The 19,803-nt window shown below is 41.0% G+C and overlaps 1 protein-coding gene across 6 annotated transcripts in view; it reads left to right on the top strand.

Moving 5' to 3' along the window:
• Nucleotides 1–19,803, top strand: part of LOC138751303 (E3 ubiquitin-protein ligase MYLIP-like) — a 190,300-nt gene that overhangs the window by 126,134 nt on the left and 44,363 nt on the right. For 4 of the 6 annotated variants that reach the window (XM_069913431.1, XM_069913429.1, XM_069913430.1 and 1 more), the window contains one exon: nucleotides 7,401–7,468. In XM_069913431.1, coding sequence (XP_069769532.1) covers nucleotides 7,401–7,468 — 68 coding nt within the window. Of the gene's footprint in view, nucleotides 1–7,400; nucleotides 7,469–15,725; nucleotides 15,886–19,803 lie in introns of all 6 variants that reach the window. The other 2 variants (XM_069913434.1, XM_069913435.1) reach the window with 1 other exon arrangement.

The following is a 19,803-nucleotide window of genomic DNA, read 5'->3' as shown; positions in this document are numbered from 1 at the left end:
TCTATTCTTTTGATTCCTTTTCTCTCCCATTCTCTAAAGGAAAGGTTGTCTATTGTAAAAGATATTAGCGGATTTTGCGTCAATAGTAATTTTGGTATTTGATAATTCGTTATTTTTCCTTTCTAAGTGGATCTCCTTCCATGTATTAAGTAAATGATGCAGTACTGGTGAGTTTTTATATTGCACCAGCTTTTCATCCCACTTATAAAGTATATGTTCCGGTACCTTTTCCCCTATTTTATCTAGTTCTATCTTAGTCCAGTCTGGTTTTTCCGTCGTCTGGTAAAAATCTGATAAATACCTCAATTGTGCGGATCTATAATAATTTCTAAAATTTGGTAACTGTAAACCCCCTTGTTTATACCTCTCTGTTAAATTATCTAATGCTACCCTTGAATTCCTCCCTTTCCACAAGAATTTCCTTATTATTCTCTTTAGTTCCTTAAAGAATTTTTCTGTTAAGGGAATTGATAATGTTTGAAATAAGTATTGTATCCTTGGGAAAATGTTCATTTTAATGCAGTTTACCCTCCCCATCAATGTTAGTGGTAATTCTTTCCACTGTTCTAAGTCTTCCTGCAATTTCTTTATTAGTGGCTGATAATTTAGTTTGTACAAGTGGCTTAAGTTATTATCTAACCTGATCCCTAGGTATCAGATTGCTTGTGCTTGCCATTTAAATGGTGATTCTTTTTAAAATTCTGTATAGTCTGCGTTACTCATTGGCATCACTTCACTTTGATTTGCATTAATCTTGTACCCCGATATTTCTCCATATTCCTTCAATTTCTTATGTAATTCTTTTACTGATACCTCTGGTTCTGTTAGGTATAATATGATGTCATCTGCAAATAAGCTGATTTTATACTCCTTCCCCTTTATTTTTATCCCTTTTATTTTCTATTCTTATCAGTTCTGCCAAAGGTTCTATTGCTAAGGCGAACAATGAGGGGGATAGTGGACATCCCTGTCTAGTTGACCTACTTAATTTAAATTGATTCGATACATATCCATTTACTGTTACCTTTGCCAATGGTCCATTATACAATGCTTTAATCCAATTTATATATTTTTCTGGTTGATTGAACTTCTGTAATACTTTAAATAAGTAGTTCCACTCTACTCTGTCAAAGGCTTTTTCTGCGTCTAGAGCAACAGCCACTGTTGGTTTCTTATTTCCTTGAACTGCGTGAATTAGATTAAAAAGTTTGCAGATATTGTCCGCTGTTCATCTTTCCTTAATAAATCCAGTTTGATCTTGTTTTACTATTTTAGGTACCCAATCGTCCAATCTGTTTGCTAATAATTTTGCTATTATCTTATAATCTGCATTAAGTAAAGATATTGGTCTATATGATGCTGGTGTTAGTGGATCCTTCCCCATCTTTGTTATTACTGTAATTATTGCTGTCTTACATGAATCTGGCAAATTTTGTGTTGTTCCTACCTGGTTCATTACTTCCAGGAGAGGAGGAATTCATAAATGTTTAAATGTTTTATAAAATACTATTGGAAATCCATTCTCTCCTGGTGTTTTATTGTTCGGCAGCTTTTTTAATATATCCTGTACTTCCTCTAATTCAAATGGTTTTATTAGTTTGTTTTGTTCCTCTTCTTGCAATTTCGGCAGTTCAATTTTAGCTAAAAATTCCTCTATTTTATCATCTTTCCCCTCGTTCTCAGTTTGGTATAATTGTTCATAAAATTCCTTAAAGTTTTCATTAATCTCTGTTGGGTTATATGTAATTTGTTTGACCTTTTTCCTTTATGCCAATACAGTTCTTTTTAGCTTGTTCTGTTTTAAGTTGCCAAGCTAATATTTGATGTGTTTTTTTTCTCCCAGTTCATAATACTTTTGCTTTGTTTTCATTATGTTCTTCTCCACCTTATACATTTGTAATGTTTCGTATTTTGTTTTTTTGTCCGCCAATTCTCTCTTTTTCATTATATCATCCCTTTTTACTAGTTCATTTTCTGTACTTTTATCTAAATAGAACACTATTTCCTGATTGTAATCCTTTTTCATCTTAGTCACATAACTTATTGTCTGCCCTCTAATGAAGACTTTCATTGAGTCCCATAATATAAATTTGTCTTTCACTGATTCTGTGTTTATTTCAAAATATGTTTTAATTTGGGTTTCAATAAACTCTTTAAATTCCTGCCTTTTAAGTAGCATGGAGTTTAACCTCCATCTATATGTTCTTGGTGGGATGTCCTCCAGTTCTATTGCTAATAACAGGGGTGAATGATCAAATAGTAGTCTAGCTTTATACTCAGTTTTCCTAACTCTCCCTTGAATATGGGCTGACAACAAAAACATATCAATCCTTGAGTATGTTTTGTGCCTACTTGAATAATATGAATATTCCTTCTCTCTTGGGTGTTGCCTCCTCCATATATCCATAAGTTTCATTTCCTGCATTGATTTAACCATAAATTTGGTTACTTTATTCTTTTTGCTTGTCTTTTGTCAAGTTTTATCCAACATTAGATCCAAATTAAAGTTAAAATCCCCTCCTATCAATATATTTCCTTGTGTGTCTGCAATCTTCCTCGTTAGGTGCATATTGAGCAAATTCCAAAATTCTGAGTATATCTGACACTTTATCATTACATACCTCCCTGCTGGATCTATTATCTTCTGCTCTATTTTGATTGGTTTGTTTTTGTTAACTAACATAGCTACACCTCTAGCTTTTGAATTGTATGATGCTGCCACTACATGTCCTACCCAGTCTCTCTTTAATTTGTTATGTTCCACTTCAGTTAGATGCGTTTTCTGCACAAATGCTATATCTATTTTTTCCTTCTTCAATAAATTTAGTAGCCTCTTCCTTTTAATTTGGTTATGTATTCCATTAATGTTTATAGTCATATAGTTCAAAGTGGCCATCTTATATCTTGTTTACAACTCTTTTCCACCTCCTCGCCACCTCCATCCCCCTTTTTCCCATTTTCATCTCTTGGTTTTCCCTTATTAAACTCAATGTATGACAACACATTTAAAACATAAAATATCCCAACAGCTCCCACACCCAATAATACCTTAACCATAAATGCTCCCCCTCTCTGAATTGCCCCTTATCCCTTGCCAGGCAACCACAACTCCCCTTTCCATTTGGATTGCGATCTTACTCGCAAGCGTCAACTAATTTTGCAGTGACGGTTATTCCCTCTCCCCCCAGCCCCCCCAGAAAACACTTTTTTTTTACACATATAACAAAGCTCTCTCTTTTTTTCCCCCTTACTTCCTTCCTTCCCTTCTCTTTTCCCTCTTTAGTTTTTTACATATACATTGTTTTTACATCTTTATATATACTTTATTGCCGTTCTTCATTCTTGTTACATCTCTTCTTCTGTCCTGCAAACATTCTGTGAATTCTTGTGCTTCCTCCAGATCTGAGAACAGTCGATTTTTCTCCCTGGGTATAAATATTTTAAGCACAGCTGGATGTCTTAAACTCCTTCCTCCTCTTTAAGAGTTCAAAACTATGTCTGGGTAAAAAAAATATTTTTTGACCCTTGTATTCCAATGGCTTATTATCTTCTCTAACTTTATTCCTTGCCCGCTCCAGTATATTTTCTCTTGTTGTATATCTCAAGAATTTTACTAAGATTGATCTTGGTTTTTATGTGTCTGCGGTTTCAGAACTAGTGTTCTGTGTGCCCTTTCTATTTCCATTTCTTCCTGCATTTCTGTCGTTCCCAGGACCTTCGGGATCCAACCTTTTATAAATTCCTTCATATCTGTGCCTTCTTCACCCTCCTTCAGGCCCACTATTTTTATGTTGTTTCGCCTACTATAATTTTCCAACATATCAATTTTCTGAGATAACAACTCTTGTGTCTCTTTAATTTTTTTTGTCACTTTCTTCCAATTTTTTTCTTGTAATTTACTTCTATTTCTACAGCCATTTCCCACTCTTCCACATTCTCTACTCTTTTCCCTATTTCTGTCATGACCAGTTCTAAACTTTGCATTTTATCTTTTGCTCTTTTCATTTTCCTTTTAATTGCACTAAATTCTAATGATGACCATTCTTTTAATTATCTCATTTGTTCTTCAAAAAAAGGCTTTATCCATATTCTGTCCATCAGTTTTACCTTCTATTTCTCTGTGAAGATCTTGGTCGTCTTCTTCCTCTTCTGTGTCTGTACCTGTATTTGTGTCTTCTTCTCTTCTTTGTGTCTCATCTCTTTTTCCTGATAAACTGCTTATATCTCTTTGTTGGGCCTCCTCTTGCTGGGCCTCTTGCTGTTGGTCCTCCCCTCCTGGGCTGCTCATCTGTCAGGCTTCCTGCCGTTGATCCTCTTGTCGGTCACCCCTCCATCTTTCTCCCTCTTCTGTTTCCTTGCTTCCTCCCCTGCTGCCTTCCTCATCCTCCAGCTGAGCGCCCTGATGTCGGGCGTCCCTCAGCTGCTTGCACTGTGGCTGCCCGCTCCTCTGCTGAGCCCCCCTCCCGTCGGTGTCCTCTTTTTACCTTTGATTGTGGACTGCGCATGTGCACTTTTGTTTGGCTCCGAGAGCCATTTTTGAAGTCCACCGGTCAGGAGGTCGCGACTCTGCAGGGCAGGCACCAACCTCGGGGATCAGGTGCTCCTTGTCACCACAGCTCCCTGCTGCTTTGTGCAGGTAAGGCCTTCATCTTTCTTCTCCAGTGACTTTTTTTTCGGTTCTTTTTACTTTCTCCGTCTTGGGTGGCATCTTCTTTCTCTTCTCTGTAACTTTATCTTCTATTTCTTTTTTTTGTTATGCTTTGTCTTTTCCTAACTTTTTTTCCTTTTTTTCTGGAGAGGGCTGGTTTTCCTGACCGTCCACTACTCCATCACGTGACTCCTCCCCACAGTCAGACTACTTGAAGATACTGATAATCTAGTTAGGAGGGCCCAAGGCATGAACCAAGTCTTGGCTGTGCTCCCTCTCAATAACAGGGAAAGATATGGTAATTGGGTATGAAGTGCTCTTGGTACTGCTGTACATGGCATAGGTGTGGCCTTGCTCGCTCCCTCATCTGCATAGTCACCTACCAGTTCTTCTATGGATTCAGGATGGAATGAATCCAACAGGTGTTATGTTGGGAAGAGGATTAGGTTCAGTGGGTTCACAGAGAGACGAGTCTGAACACAAGTGTTACAATCACACGTAATTTTAATCAACACATGGAGACAAACAGGGGAGAATGTTAAATGGTAGTCGATTACTATTTTGCTTAAGCAACAATATATACATCCACCTCAGACCTAGGTTGGACTCCAACAATAGTGAAGCTATACTCGACCAGCTCACACAGTTGAGTGCACACATTACAAACAGGAACTCTTTCACACACCCAGCTCCCTGACCGACGGGGGTGCGGCTCTCTGAAACTATTAATCTAATCACAGTACTATGGCTCAGCTTCAGTGTAGTGCACACTTTACTCGGAACACTTCCAGCAAGGTCCAGGACTTGGACCAGTGAAAGAAGGTGCTGTGTGTTGGTGTTATATATAGCACTAATCTGGGCATCTAGCCAATAATGACCCTAGGTGATTTAAATTAGCCAACAGCAAGGTGTGCACTAATGGGTGGCTGGAGTCCTACCTTGATTGACAGGTGATGTGATTTCTGAATAAGTTTCAGACATGGAGGACCCTTGACCACCCGCAATACACACATTCCAGACAGGCAGGGAGGCCATGTTTCCTCTGCACACAATGGGTGGCAATGTACAAGTCCCTTGATAACAGGATGCAATACCCAGCGTGCCCTACCCTGATCAGCAATGGCTGCATCAGGCTGTGCATGGAATCAAGGTACATGGGTACCAAGTGCTGCAAAGTGCTACCGGCCCCAGTTGTTGCAGAGGATGGAAGAATGGGCCTGATCCCATTGCTCTGAAATGTCCCAGTCAGTTGAATATTGCCCACCAACTATTCTTCATTGATAAACACCTTTGACCACAAGCCCATCAGGCAGTGGTCAGCACAAAGGGACAATGGGGGTGTTTCTAGTGAGTGGAGAAATGCGCGGTGATGCGAGGTGATGTGAGGTCATGCGCGGTAACACCTCGAATTTTACCGCACTGGAAACACATCCAGTTACGGCCGATGCGCGGTGATTCGAGGTGCTCCGTCGTCCAACTTTTGAGGTGGTCGATGCGGGGTGATGCGAGAGACGACCTCGCAGTGGAAACACCATGGGTGACTCACCGGAAGTCGTGATTTTTCACCCGCGGTTTTCAATTGCTCATCGGACTTCCTGGTCACCTCGCATTCCTCGCATCACCTCGCATTGCCCTGCATCACCGCGTATTCAATCGCTCGGTAGAAACAGTTCAGGTAGTCCAAAAATGCGCGGTGATGCGAGCGACAAAAAATCGCGGTGATTCGAGGTGATGCAGGGTGATGTGAGGTGTCCTTAGTATAAACACAGCTAATGACTCAATGGATAATATGAGATGGTTAAGCAGACTGTCCATACCATATTGCAGAATGTCTCATCACCAGAACTCACCAACAAGTCCCAAGACCTCGCTTGGCTGGTGGTAAGAGGAACCCTCCAGGTCAGATCCTTTATCATCTCTCACACACATGTAGTACATGAGGCAACTGTGATGGGCAGGAGACAGTTACTCACCTCTTTGCACAATGTGGATTTGCAAAGATTGTCTGGAGAAGGATGTAGGGTCCTGAGCAGCAGTGTAACAGAGGACTCTCTGCTTTACAGGCTGCTCCCAGAGACAGGCATCATCAAATCAGTGAAAGACGCTCGTTGGTCTGTCGAAAACTGTTAGTTTTCCAGCCCAGTGAAATGTCAGTGAGGGAATACTGCCAACTGGTTTATTTTTGGAATGAAAATTCTACCCATGAATGCTGCCTAACCCATCGAGTTCCTCAGCATCTCATTACTTGCTCAAGATTCCAGCATCTACAGTTATTGTCTTTTTCTTTCAAGGGTTTGGATGGATTGGCGGCCAGCAGTTATTGATTCAAGGATTAATGTTACATGCTGCCTAAACAAATTGAACCTTTTCATCAGTTCCTAAGTATTGTAAACTACCATAGAGAGTAACCAGCAAGTGAGCACTTGTAAACACAGATGACAAACTAAATAGCTAGATTGCTATTGTTTAATTTATCGTGTGTGGTCACTCAGTATTTGCTCCAATTGTGTTTCTCCTTGGTGAAATGAGATGTGATTTTAAGAACAAAAGCACTGTGACCTTTCTAAAGTGTAAACTTAGTGGCAGCATTGTGTAAACTGCTGCAAAAACATCTTGAGATTCCTCCACTGCATTTACATTCAGTTTAATGTAGAATTTAAATTCTGTCAGCTAATTCATTTTCTAATAAAGTCTCAGTAATGGCGAATATGATTGGAGGTTTGAAATTAAATCCTCATCTGTTTTATTTCAGGAAAAGAAAGCTGCTGTCAAGTACAAAAATGCCGGAGGACTCAACAGGTTTTAGTTTGTCCATGGAAGGTAAAGATATATAACCAATGTTTTGGGCCTAAGCCTTTCAAGGAATGAGCAAAAAAGCAGGCAGGTACCTGAATATAAAGGCTGGGAGAGAAGGGAGAAAGGGCAGGGAAAGAGCACAGGCCAAAAGACAGAAGGTAATAATGGGACATGGATAGGCAGATAGGAGAGGAAAGGTGAGAATTGATCAGGGGAGAGGGTGGCTCTGTGAATGCAGAGCTGGAGGAAAGGAGAGAGGGAAAAGGAAAGAGAGGGAGACAGAGTATGAGGAAAAGAGAAATAGGGATGGGGTAGAGGAGAGATTGGGGAGTTGGTGGGGGGGGGGGTGCCCAGATGGCACATGAGGTTTGGTGGTTGGAGGGTGCCCAGACGGTACATGAGGTTTGGTTCCTCCAATTTGTGATTCATAAGGCTGTTGTCAGACATTTTGGCATGGGAATGAGGTGGGGAATTGAAATGGGAAAGGAAAAGAAAATGTAAAGGAAAGCTGACATCCTTACCCCAAAAAAAAAACAATCTGCTGGAAGAACTCAGCAGGTTGAGCAGCATCAGTGGGAGAAAACAAGTAGTCACTGTTTCGGGTCTGAACCCTTCATTAAAGCATCAAGAATTCCAGCCTGAAATGTTGACCATTCCTTCCCGCCCCGCCCCCCCTGCCACCGAGACTGTTTGAATGCTGAGCTCTTCCAGCAGATTGTTTTTTGCTCCATATTCTAGCATCTATCATCTATCATCCATATTCTAGCATCCACCATCTATCCTTGCCCTGTCTGGTCTTGACGTGACTCCAGAACCACAACAAATTGGTTGATTCTTGCTTAGTTTCTGATTTGTCCAAACAAATTTTCACAATACAGCCATGCTAAAAGAGAAACAGGTAGGCACATGGATGGAAGAGGTGATCAGGGAATGGACAGAAGGTGAGAGAGGTGGAGAGACAGGTAGAGGAAGAGACCACTGGAAGGGGAGAAGATTTGAGAGAAAAGTGAAAGAGGGAATAGGTAAAGAAGATATGTCAACTGGTCTTTTCTATTGTTTGTATGTGGGCAAATAGAGAGAAGTGATTCTTGACTTCATCCAATGCTGAACTAATTAAACTGCCCAGAAAGTTTGGAAGTGACCCCTCACTTCAAATCAGTGAAAGACGCTCGTTGGTCTGTCGAAAACTGGTTAGTTTTCCAGCCCAGTGAAATGTCAGTGAGGTAATACTGCCAACTGGTTTATTTTTGGAATGAAAATTCTACCCATGAATGCTGCCTAACCCATCGAGTTCCTCAGCATCTCATTACTTGCTCAAGATTCCAGCATCTACAGTTATTGTCTTTTTCTTTCAAGGGTTTGGATGGATTGGCGGCCAGCAGTTATTGATTCAAGGATCAATGTTACATGCTGCCTAAACAAATTGAACCTTTTCAGCAGTTCCAGATGGTTAAATAAACAGGCTTATGTGCTGGAACTTAGCGAGGTTAAGGAAGAAGAAGTGCTAGATCTTTTTTAAAAACATTTGGGTTGATAAGTCCCTGGGACTGGACAAAATATACCCAAGGCTACTGAAGAAAGCAAGGGAAGAGATTGTTGAGGCATTGGCAATGATTTTTGGATCCTTCCTGGCCACAGGGGAGGTACAGGAGGATTGGAGAATGGTAAAGTAGTTCCCTTGCTTAAAGACATTAATAGGGAAAATCCTAGGAATTATAGACCAGTGACTTCTCCATGGATTGTTACCTTGTTGTGGTGGAGAAGCTGTGTGGTCCTGAGATCCCAAGAGTGATGGTCCTGGTAGGGTCACCCATGGTGGTAAGGTCGAGGCTAAGGGCCCTGACAAAGAAAAATATAATTAAGTCCTCAAAAGTGGAACAGCTGGACAAAATTACTCTGAACTTGGCTGTGAAGGTGGATGAAGGCTGCAACAAATCCATCAACTCCAGTCATCTTGGTTTTCATGCCATTGGAATTGGCTGATTTGTGAAGTATTGTGTGCACGTTAAATAAATACTTGCACAGGCCACTTCGCTCTGTGGGCCAATCTTCAAAGTCTTTTGGTGATCAGGGGAGGATGACGGGAGCAGGCAATGTGATGGCTGGAAGCTCCTTGCCAAGAACCGGCACAAAAGCGGTGAATACTTGATTCAGTCACTCAATTTTTGTACAGAAGCAGGAAAATTGTTTGGTAGCAGTATTCCTGTCAGAGCAGTCCTATTTAGGATACACCCTGCTCACCCTGAACTGGGAGGGAGCTAGAAAAGGTGGCCTAAATATAGTCTGCTTCACCCCATCCTGTCTGGAAAGCTGCTTCCAAAGGGATCTCCATCATGTAGTCAAAAAACACCGGGAAGTGAAATTATGAAATTTGGAACCTGGAATATATGAACTCTGATGGATAACCCAAACTTAGACCCACCAGAGAGGAGAACAGCCTTTGTTGCCTGGGAACTGCAAAATCAACTTTAACATTGTTGCTCTAAGTGAGACTCGCAGAGCTGGAGAAGAGCAACTAAAGAAAGAGCAAGGTCAGTACACCTTTTTCTGGAAAGGACTTGATCCTGAACAACCGAGAATCCATAGAGTAGGTTTTGCCTTCCAAAACAGCCTACTTCAGAAGCTGAGAGAACAACCGTTGGGAATCAATGACTATCTCATGACTCTGCAAATCCAGCTTGTTAAGAACCAATGTGCCACCGTCATCAGTGCCTATGCTCCAACTCTGGACACTGAAGATGAAGTAAAGATGTACTTTTATGCCCAACTTGAGGATGTCCTTTCCTCAGTTCCCAACAATGACAAGATCATTCTCTTGGGAGACATTAATTCCAGAGTCGGGAAAGATCATTGGCTCTGGACTGAAGTAACAAGCAAGGATCGAGTTGGCAAAGTCAATGCCAATGGAATGCTCCTCCTCAAAAAATGTGCTGAAAACAACCTGGTGATTACATATACCCTATTTTGCCAAAACAATGGGCACAAAGTCTCCTGGCACCATCCACACTCTGAACATTGACACCTCATTGACTATATCAGCGTACGATCATGGGACCAACAAGATGTACTCATAACAAGAGCTCTTACTGGTGCTGATGAGTGCTGGACAGATCATCGACTTATCTCGTCCACCATGAGAATGAAGATTCAGCTCAAAAGGAAGCACCAAAATCAGAACACTATTAAGAAATTCAATGTTGACACCTTTCAAGACATCAAGCATGTACATAAGTTCCAACAACATCTTTAAAAACAGCTGCCTCAACAAATCCTACCATCTGTAGAAGAACACTGGAATCAATTGAAGAACGCTATCATCACCTAATGCAAAGAAACAATCGGGCTCAAGACAAAAAAAACATCAGGATTGGTTCGATGATAATGATAAGCTACTCCAATCTTCTTTGGCTTGGCTTCGCGGACGAAGATTTATGGAGGGGGTAAAAAGTCCACGTCAGCTGCAGGCTCGTTTGTGGCTGACAAGTCCGATGCGGGACAGGCAGACACGATTGCAGCGGTTGCAAGGGAAAATTGGTTGGTTGGGGTTGGGTGTTGGGTTTTTCCTCCTTTGCCTTTTGTCAGTGAGGTGGGCTCTGCGGTCTTCTTCAAAGGAGGCTGCTGCCCGCCAAACTATGAGGCGCCAAGATGCACGGTTTGAGGCGTTATCAGCCCACTGGCGGTGGTCAATGTGGCAGGCACCAAGAGATTTCTCGACAAAAAGAGACAAGCTTTCATCACCTTACAAAATTACCAACAATCAGCTACCAAAAGGAAGCACTATCGGAATGCAAGGCTGCTGCCAGAAGAGCATCCGAAACCTGAAAAACCAATGGTGGAGAAAGAAAGCTCAGGAAATACAAAAACTAGCTGTTACTCAAGGCTTTTTTAACGCAACCAAAACTATTTTTGGTCCATCCACTCATGGTCAAGCCCCTCATCCTGAAGAGCAATGCTAACATCAATTCTAGATGGAGGGAGCATTTTGAAGATCTCCTAAATCAAACCGTCTCATTGACAGAAATTTGTTAACAATATTCCAAAACAGCCTGTTGACGACCCCCTAAGCAAAATAGCAACACTTGAAGAAGTCAAAGGAGGCATCAAGACTTTGAAAAACAATAAGGCCGCTGGATTCAATTGAATACCAGCCAAGGTCTACAAAATTGGAGGTAACCCGCTTCATTACCATGCGCATCAACTTCTTATCAAGATATGGATGAATGAAGATGTACCAGCAGACTTTAGAGATTCAGCAATTGTTACCATTTACAAAAGGAAAGGCGATCAATCCAAATGCAGAAACTATCATGGAATTTCTCTGTTAGCAACAGCAGGAAAGATCCTTACCCGCATTATGAATAACCAGCTCAAGCTTTAAGCTGAAAAGATCCTTCCAGAGACACAAGCCAGTTTTAGACCATCATGCACAGCAATTGACATAATCTTCACAATGCAACAACTACAAGAAAAATGTCGTGAACAATTTCAACCTTTAAATATGGGATTCATCGACCTCACCAAAGCCTTTGACTCGGTATCAAGGGAACTCCTATGGAATAACCTTTTCATCTGTGGATGTGTTGAAAAATACATATGAATCCTTGAGACTCTTCCGTGATGGCATGTTTGCCAAAGTCATGGTCAGCAACAGTAACGGAGCCTTTTTGGGTAAAATCAGGAGTAAATCAGGGATGTGTGATTGCCCCAACCTTGTTTACCATCTTTAACGTGACATTCATCCACATCATCAAGGATGATCTACCCCTAGGAGTCAAAATTGTCTACAGGACAGATGGTAGACTTTTCAATCTTGCCTGTCTCAGGTCCAAAAACAACACATCCATGAGTTCCCTCATCAAGTTCCAATACACAGATGACAACAGTATTGTAGCTCACTCAGAATACCACCAACAATAGATCTGACTGCCTTCTACCATGCAAACACAAAACTTGGACTTACTATCAATTTCAAGAAGATTCAAATAATCTACCAACCATCACCAACTGAGACAAATCAGATAGAACCATCAATTCAACTTGGCGAAACAACCTTGGAAAATGTGGACCACTTTCCGTGTTTTGGAAGTCAGCTCTCCTCCAATGTTGACCTTAATGACGAGATCCAACATTGTCTTAAATGTGCTGGAACAGCTTTTGGACGTCTCAGATCAAGAGCCTTTCATGATCGTGACATCTGAATGGACACCAAATGTTAATGTACAAAGCAGTGGTGGTCCCAATGCTCCTATATGCATCAGAAACCTGGACAACATACAGGCGACATCTAAATGCACTTGAAAAGTTCCATCAGTGCTGCCTTCAAAACATCTTATCAGCTGGGAAGATAGAAGATCCAATGTCAGTGTGCTAAATGAAGCAAAAACAATAAGCATTGAAGCCTACATCATCAAGAACCAGCTAAGATGGAGCGGTCATGTTGTTTAGATGAAAGACAAATGTCTGCCAAAACCTATCCTCTACTCCCACATTAAAGAAGGCAAATGTAAAAGAGGTGGAAAACAGAAAAGTTTTAAAGACATCTTAAGAGACAACATGAAGAAATGTAACATCGACATCAATAATTAGGAAACCAATGCCAAGGACAAGAAGCTCTGGCAAACTATCATCCGAGAAGGAACAGCAACTTTCGAAGCCTACAGATGTGCAAACTAGAAGAAAAGACAAGAAAATAGAAAGAGAGGCAGCAACAACCAAAGTCCAATCTGCCATCTGGAACTACCTGTCCTGAATGTGGAAGAACTGTCAAAGCAAAGATTTAATTTATAAGCCACCTGAGAAAATAGATCAAAGGAACGAAGGCCATCATCCTCAACCTCAAGGGATAGCCATGACAACGAGACCAGTGAATCTTATGTCAGTGGTGGGCAAACTATTGGAGAGGATTCTTAGGGCCAGGATTTACAATCATTTAAATGTAAAATTTAGACAGACAGCACGGCAACAGTACATTTCGGCCCACTAGTCCATGCCGACCAATTTACACCCAATTGACCTAAAACCTCAATACATTTTGAAGGGTGGGAGGAAACCAGAGCCCCAGGGGAAAACCCAGGCAGACACAGGGAAATGTACAAACTCCTTACAGATTCCACAGGATTCGAACCCCAGTATCAATCACTGGCATTGTAAAGGTGTTGCACTAACTGCTACACCAACCATAGTCTTCTCAGGGATAGTCAGCATGGCTTTGTGAGAGGCAGATTATGCCTCATGAGCCTAATTGAGTTTTTTGAGGAAGTGACAAAAGAAATTGATGAAGGTAGGGAGATAGATGTGGTATACATAGGTTTTAGTAAGGTATTTAATATCTCCCATGGTAGACTCATTCAGAAAGTAATGAGGTGGGGGTGTGCCCATGCTAATGAGCTGAGCAGAAGTGTTTTGAAGGAGTTCTCCACAAAAAGTATTAAAAAGACGGTTTAAAAGCTCAAAAACCAGAATTTTATCATCAAAAATGGATAAAGCAAGCGCTAAACGACCGAGGCAACTGAGAACAGCTCAGCCAAGAATATTGAGTGGCAGCCTGATGAGGAGTAACTCAACAGGGACCTAGGGACCGGCTGAATCCAGCAGAGCTGGGGAGTTGGCCCAAGATATAGCCTCCATCCTGAACGTGTTGGAAAATTTATGCAGTCGTTTTAAGAGTATGGAATCAGTGATGAAAGATATATCAAAGAAGGTAATGGAAATTAAAGTAGTTGTGGAAGATTTGAGTGAACAAATGACTCATTCAGAGGCTGAGCTGGACAAAACAAAAGACAGGCTGAAGGGACTGGAAGAAAAAGCAACAATATGGGACACAGAAAAGAAAGGACTGATGGACAAGATCAACCATATGGAAAATTTTACCAGACATAACAATGTAAGAATCATTGGACTGAGAGAAGGAATAGAGGAAAAAGATGCAGTGAGTTTCTTTGAAACATGGATCCCACAAATGCTGGGACAAAATAAGTTAAATGCAAAGCTGCAAATTGAATGGGCTCACTGGACCCTCGGTCACCGAAGAACCAGTGAACAGTGACCATGACCAGTCCTGGTAAGAATTTTAAGTTACCGGGAATGAGATCCAATCTTGGGAGCAGCATATGAATATTCAAAAAAATAATAATGGTGGACAATGCAAAAGTAATATTTTTCCAGGACTTCAGCCCTGCCTTGGTCAACAAAGAAAGGAATTTGATGAGGTAAAGAGACAACTGCAATCTAAAACTTTAAATATTCAATGATTTATCCAGCAATGCTGAGCATGGATGTTTCAGAAGGTAATCAAAGAATTTTCAAGAATAAAGAAGTGAAAGAATTTTTCAAAGTTATGAAAAGATTAAAGTCCCCAGCTTTAAGGACTGAAAAGACCATTTCAAAATGAGACTAATTGAAAGACGTTTCTTATTATTTATACTAATAGTACTGAGACATCTTGTTTTCACTGTTAAAAGAAATAAAACTGGTTTATATGGAGATCTCTGAAAAGACAGAAAGGTGGTAAGGAAAGCAGCAAGGTGGGAACTCCGTCTTGGGATGGGGAAGAGGAATGGTTTTAAAAGATGGCACCAAAGGGAGATTTCTTCAGAAGAAGAAGAAGAAGAACCTGCAGACTTTTATCACAGGCTTCTGGGTATTATTTGTTAACATCACCATCAGAGCTAGGTATGTGTGTGTGTTTCTTAAGGAGGAACTGTAAGTGTTGTAAATGTCTTTTAATAGGGAAATGTTACAACAGTATTTTAAAAATTGGGAAGATATTATTGTTATACAATATTTGTGTGAAAAATGGTATGGATAATACACTAAAGCAATGGCTCTCAACCTTTTTCTTTCCACTCACATACTACTTTAAGTAATCCCTATGCCATCGGTGCTCTGCGATTAGTAAGGGATTGCTTAAAGTGGTATGTGAGTGGGAAGGGAAGGTTGAGAATCACTGCTCTAGACCCAATTGTTACTGAAATATTTTGCTTGAGAAAACTTGTCATTGGCCTTTGGAATTGTGAAACTGTACACATAATGAGTCGATTAGGTATGATTAAAACAGTGGTTTCAAACTTTTTCTTTCCACCCACATCCCACCTTAAGCAATCCCTTACTAATCACAGAGCACCTATGGTATAGGGAATACTTAAAATCGTATGTGAGTGGAAAGAAAAAGTTTGAAAACCACTATACTAATGTTTATTAGTCTAAATATTAATGGATGGTGAAAAGGAAGAGGGTCTTGGTATACTTAAAGAAATTAAAAGTGGATATAATCTTTTTGCAGGAAACGCATCTTACCAAATTGGAACATGATAAATTAAAAAGAGGATGGGTGGGACAAGTAATATCATCTTACTTGGTTCAAAGGCCAGAGGGGTGACTATTCTAATAATAAAAATACACCAGTGTCTATTAGAAGATACCTCAATTGATCAAGCCGGAAGGTATGTAATGGCACAGTATAAAATTTATGGAGAAGCATTGACGTTTATGAATATTTATGCCCCAAATTATGACAATGAAGCCTTTATGAAGGACATCTTCTTAAAAACAGCTGAGGGAAGATAAATTGGCAAGAAAAATAACAATAATAAGAAAGCAGCAAAAACCACAATTTCATATATGAAAGATCTAAGTCTTATCGATGGATGGAGGCAATTAAATCCCACAGAGGGAGTCTACTCTATTTACTCAAGGGTACACGACTCACATACCAGGACTGACTTATTTGTAATGTCTTCCCAGTTAAAAAGTAGAGTGATAAAAACAGAATATCTAGCGAGGCTTCAATCAGACCATTCTCCATTAATATTAACTATAGTAACAATAGAAAAGCAGGAGAATGTATACAGATGATGTCTCAATGCTACATTGGTTAAAACAGTGGTTCCCAACCTTTTTCATCCAACTCACATACCACTTTAAATATTCTCTATGTCATTGGTGCTCTCTGATTAGTAAGGGATTGCTTAAGGTAGTATGTGAGTGGGAAGGGAAGGTTGAGAATCACTGCTCAAGACCCAATTGTTACTGAAATATTTTGCTTGGGAAAACTTGTCATTGGCCCATTTCCTTTGGAGTTATGAAACCATGCACATATCAAATCAATTATGCACGATTAAAACAGTGGTTTTCAAATGTATTTCTTTCCACCACATCTCACCTTAAGCAATCCCTTACTAATCACAAAGCATCTATGACATAGGGAATACTTAAAGTGGTATGTGAGTTGGAAGAAAAAGGTTGGGAACCACTGGCTTAAAAGAACAGACTTTTGCAAATTTATAAAGAGACAGAAACAAATCTGCCGTCTACTAATAGTTTTTCGATATGGGACATGCATATTTAAGGGGACAAATTATATCTTATACGAAGAATCTTAAGAAAGCAGAAGTAAAGAGTTTGGAGAAAGATATTAAAGAATTAGAAAAACACATCAATGAACAGGACTACAAGAAGAATACAGATTGTAAAGGTTAAAACCTTGTGTTTTTAATTCTTAGTTAATTTTGTGTCTATCTCTTCAAGAAATTGTTGTTTGTAGGTTTACCATAGTTACTAAGACATTATATGTCGAAATATCCAGCTGTACAGAGATCTTGCATCTCATTCTTCAAATAATTTTTTCTTTGAATTTGTCTTAATCATCTTAATTTTGGCTTCTATCTGTTTAAAGTGGAATGTCATTATATTATCATACAATATGTTTTGTTTATTCATCATTATGAAAATATCAATGTAAAGTTATTCAAAATGTTTATCCGTTTTATCAACAAATTGAAGCTACTTACAACTACGACATTTGATTTATTGGAGATAAGATAGTAATTCAGAAAATTGTTGCTCACGTTTCTGAAGATGACACATTTTGAAATTGGGAAATATTAGAACTTAGAAAAAGTTGTCTATACATATTATTGGAGAATAAAAAGCTAAGGTATAATACAATATAAACATATAGGACAGAAAAGGCTATATTAAAAACGGAACAATTCTATGAGTTGGGTGAACAGGTGCACGGTTTTAGCTTGGCAGATTAAAACAGGGGAGTCAGCAAGAATGATGAATGCTATAAAAACAGAAACAGACACTCTAGTTATATAAGCAAAAAGAAATTAATGACACTTTTAGACAATATTACTCAAAACTATACAAATCAGAATTACTTGGAGGTGAGAACAAAATAGAAGAATTTTTGCTGAATGTCAAACTTCCAAGGCTGGAAGAGAGAGAAAGGATAGAATTAGATAGTCCCTTCACAAGGGAAGAAATTGAAAAGGCCCTGGGCACCCTATAGGCTAATAAATCACCATGAGAGGATGAATTTCCACCCAAGTTTTATAGAAAATTCAAATAATTATTAATGTCCCTTTTAATGGCTGTCCTGAACCAAGCTGTGGAAAAGCACTCTTCAGGAGCCATCCTTAACCGTGATTATTGCAGTGTTACCAAAAAAGAATAAGGACCCACAAAAAACTTTGTCATATAGACCAATCTGATTATACTGATGAGAAGCGATGGCTAATAGGTTAGGACAATACTTGCCAATACTGATACATACGGACCAAGCAGGATTTGTTAAAGGAAGGCATTCCTCAAAAGTCTAGGAAGATTATTTAATATAGTACACTTGGCTAAATGTGAACAAATCCAAGTATTACAGTCTCCCTAGATGTAGAAAAAGCATTCAACTGTTTGGAATGGCCCTTTTTGTTTAAAACACTGGAAAATTTGATATAGGCAGATCACTTATAAATTGGATAAAAACTTTATACCATAAAATACACGCTAAAATAATAACAAATAATCAGATGTCAGCAGTGTTCCCCTTGAGTAGATCGAGTAGACAGAGATGCTCCCTGTGCCCAGTGCTTTATATACTAGCGATTGAACCACTAGCGGAGATGATAAGAAGGGATCGGATATAAAGGGCTTCAAAGTCGGGCAAGAAGATCACAAAATCAGTCTATTTGCTGATGTATCCATCAGAACTGGCTAAATCTTTGGAAAAATTACAAATAACACTCAAAAAATATGGAAGTGTGGCAGTGAGCAGTGTAAGAAGCACAGCCACTATGCTGAGAGTCATAATCGACTTTTAATTGAATTTGGCACATGCCCCTTCAAGGGCAGCGTTGGTTCAGTCACCATGTGCGTGATGACATCACAATCGCTGCCCGGGGCGTGTGCCACGCAGGAGGCTTGAGTGAGGAAGAAACCCCCCGAAGGCACCATCTTCCCCAGGGCTGCCCCGCCACATGGCGTTACAACTGGGGCCGGTTCACCCTGAGCGACTGCGCTGCCACACAACCTCTCCCAGAACTGGCTACACATCTCGTCGCTTGGGTGGGCGCCCCCATCCGTTAGGCCTGGCCGGCTGCACTGGCTGTGACAAGTCCAGATGGGCTGCCTTCAGGCAGTCCACCGTGGAAAGTTCCTCCCTCCCTCCAATGTCCAGTGTGAAGGTTCCACCGGACCGGTGTAGGACCTTGTATGGACCCTCGTACAGGCACTGTAGCGGTGCCACTTGCGGTGCTCTCTGAACGAACACGAATTGGGCAGAGTCTAGTTCCTTGGGAAGGTGGGCTGGAGATGGGGAGGGCCAGCAGGTTTGCATCCCCGGGCGTGGTGTCAGGTTCCGGGCCGAAGAACTTGCCAGGCAGAGAGAGTGGTGCGCCGTTTACCATTTCTGCCACCAGGCTTGCAGGTCCTCCTTGGGTGCTGCCCTGATCCTGAGGAGGACCAGGGTAGTTCGTCTGCCCAGTCCGGGCTGGTGAGTCTAGCCATGAGTGAGGACTTAAAGTTCCGGTGGAACCTCTCCACCAAACTGTTGAACTGCAGATGGTAGGCTGTGGTGTGGTGGTGCTTGACCCCCAGGAGTTTCACCATCTGGGTCCACAGAGCAATTGTGAACTGGATGCCCCTGTCGCAGGTGATGTGCGCCGGGACCCAGAACTGGGCGATCCATTGGCTGACCAGTGTCCTGGTGCACGTCTCGGCAGAGGCCTCTTTGATGGGAACAGCCTCAGGCCATCTCGTGGGTTGGTCCACCTCCGTGAGTAGGTAACATGCCTCCCTGGACACTGGCAAGGGGCCAACGACATCTACGTGGATGTGCTGAAACCTGTGAGCCGCCGAGTTGGTGGACCTTGGAGATCTGGCACCTGGTGCAGTTCCTGGCCAGCTCCACCACCTCCTTCTTAAGCCCGTGCCACACGAACCGCTCCGTGACCATCCACACGGTCATCTTTACCACATGGTGAGTGAGGTCATGTACCGGACTGAAGACTCTCGCTCTCCATTGTGGTGGGACTACTGGACACAGCATACCTGTTGAAATGTCGCAGAGCAGCGTGTCCAGT

This window comes from Narcine bancroftii, chromosome 1 (assembly GCF_036971445.1).
Source record: "Narcine bancroftii isolate sNarBan1 chromosome 1, sNarBan1.hap1, whole genome shotgun sequence".
Classification (NCBI taxonomy): domain Eukaryota; kingdom Metazoa; phylum Chordata; class Chondrichthyes; order Torpediniformes; family Narcinidae; genus Narcine; species Narcine bancroftii.
Note: the sequence above shows the minus strand (reverse complement) of the source record. Positions and strands in the feature narration are given on the sequence as shown.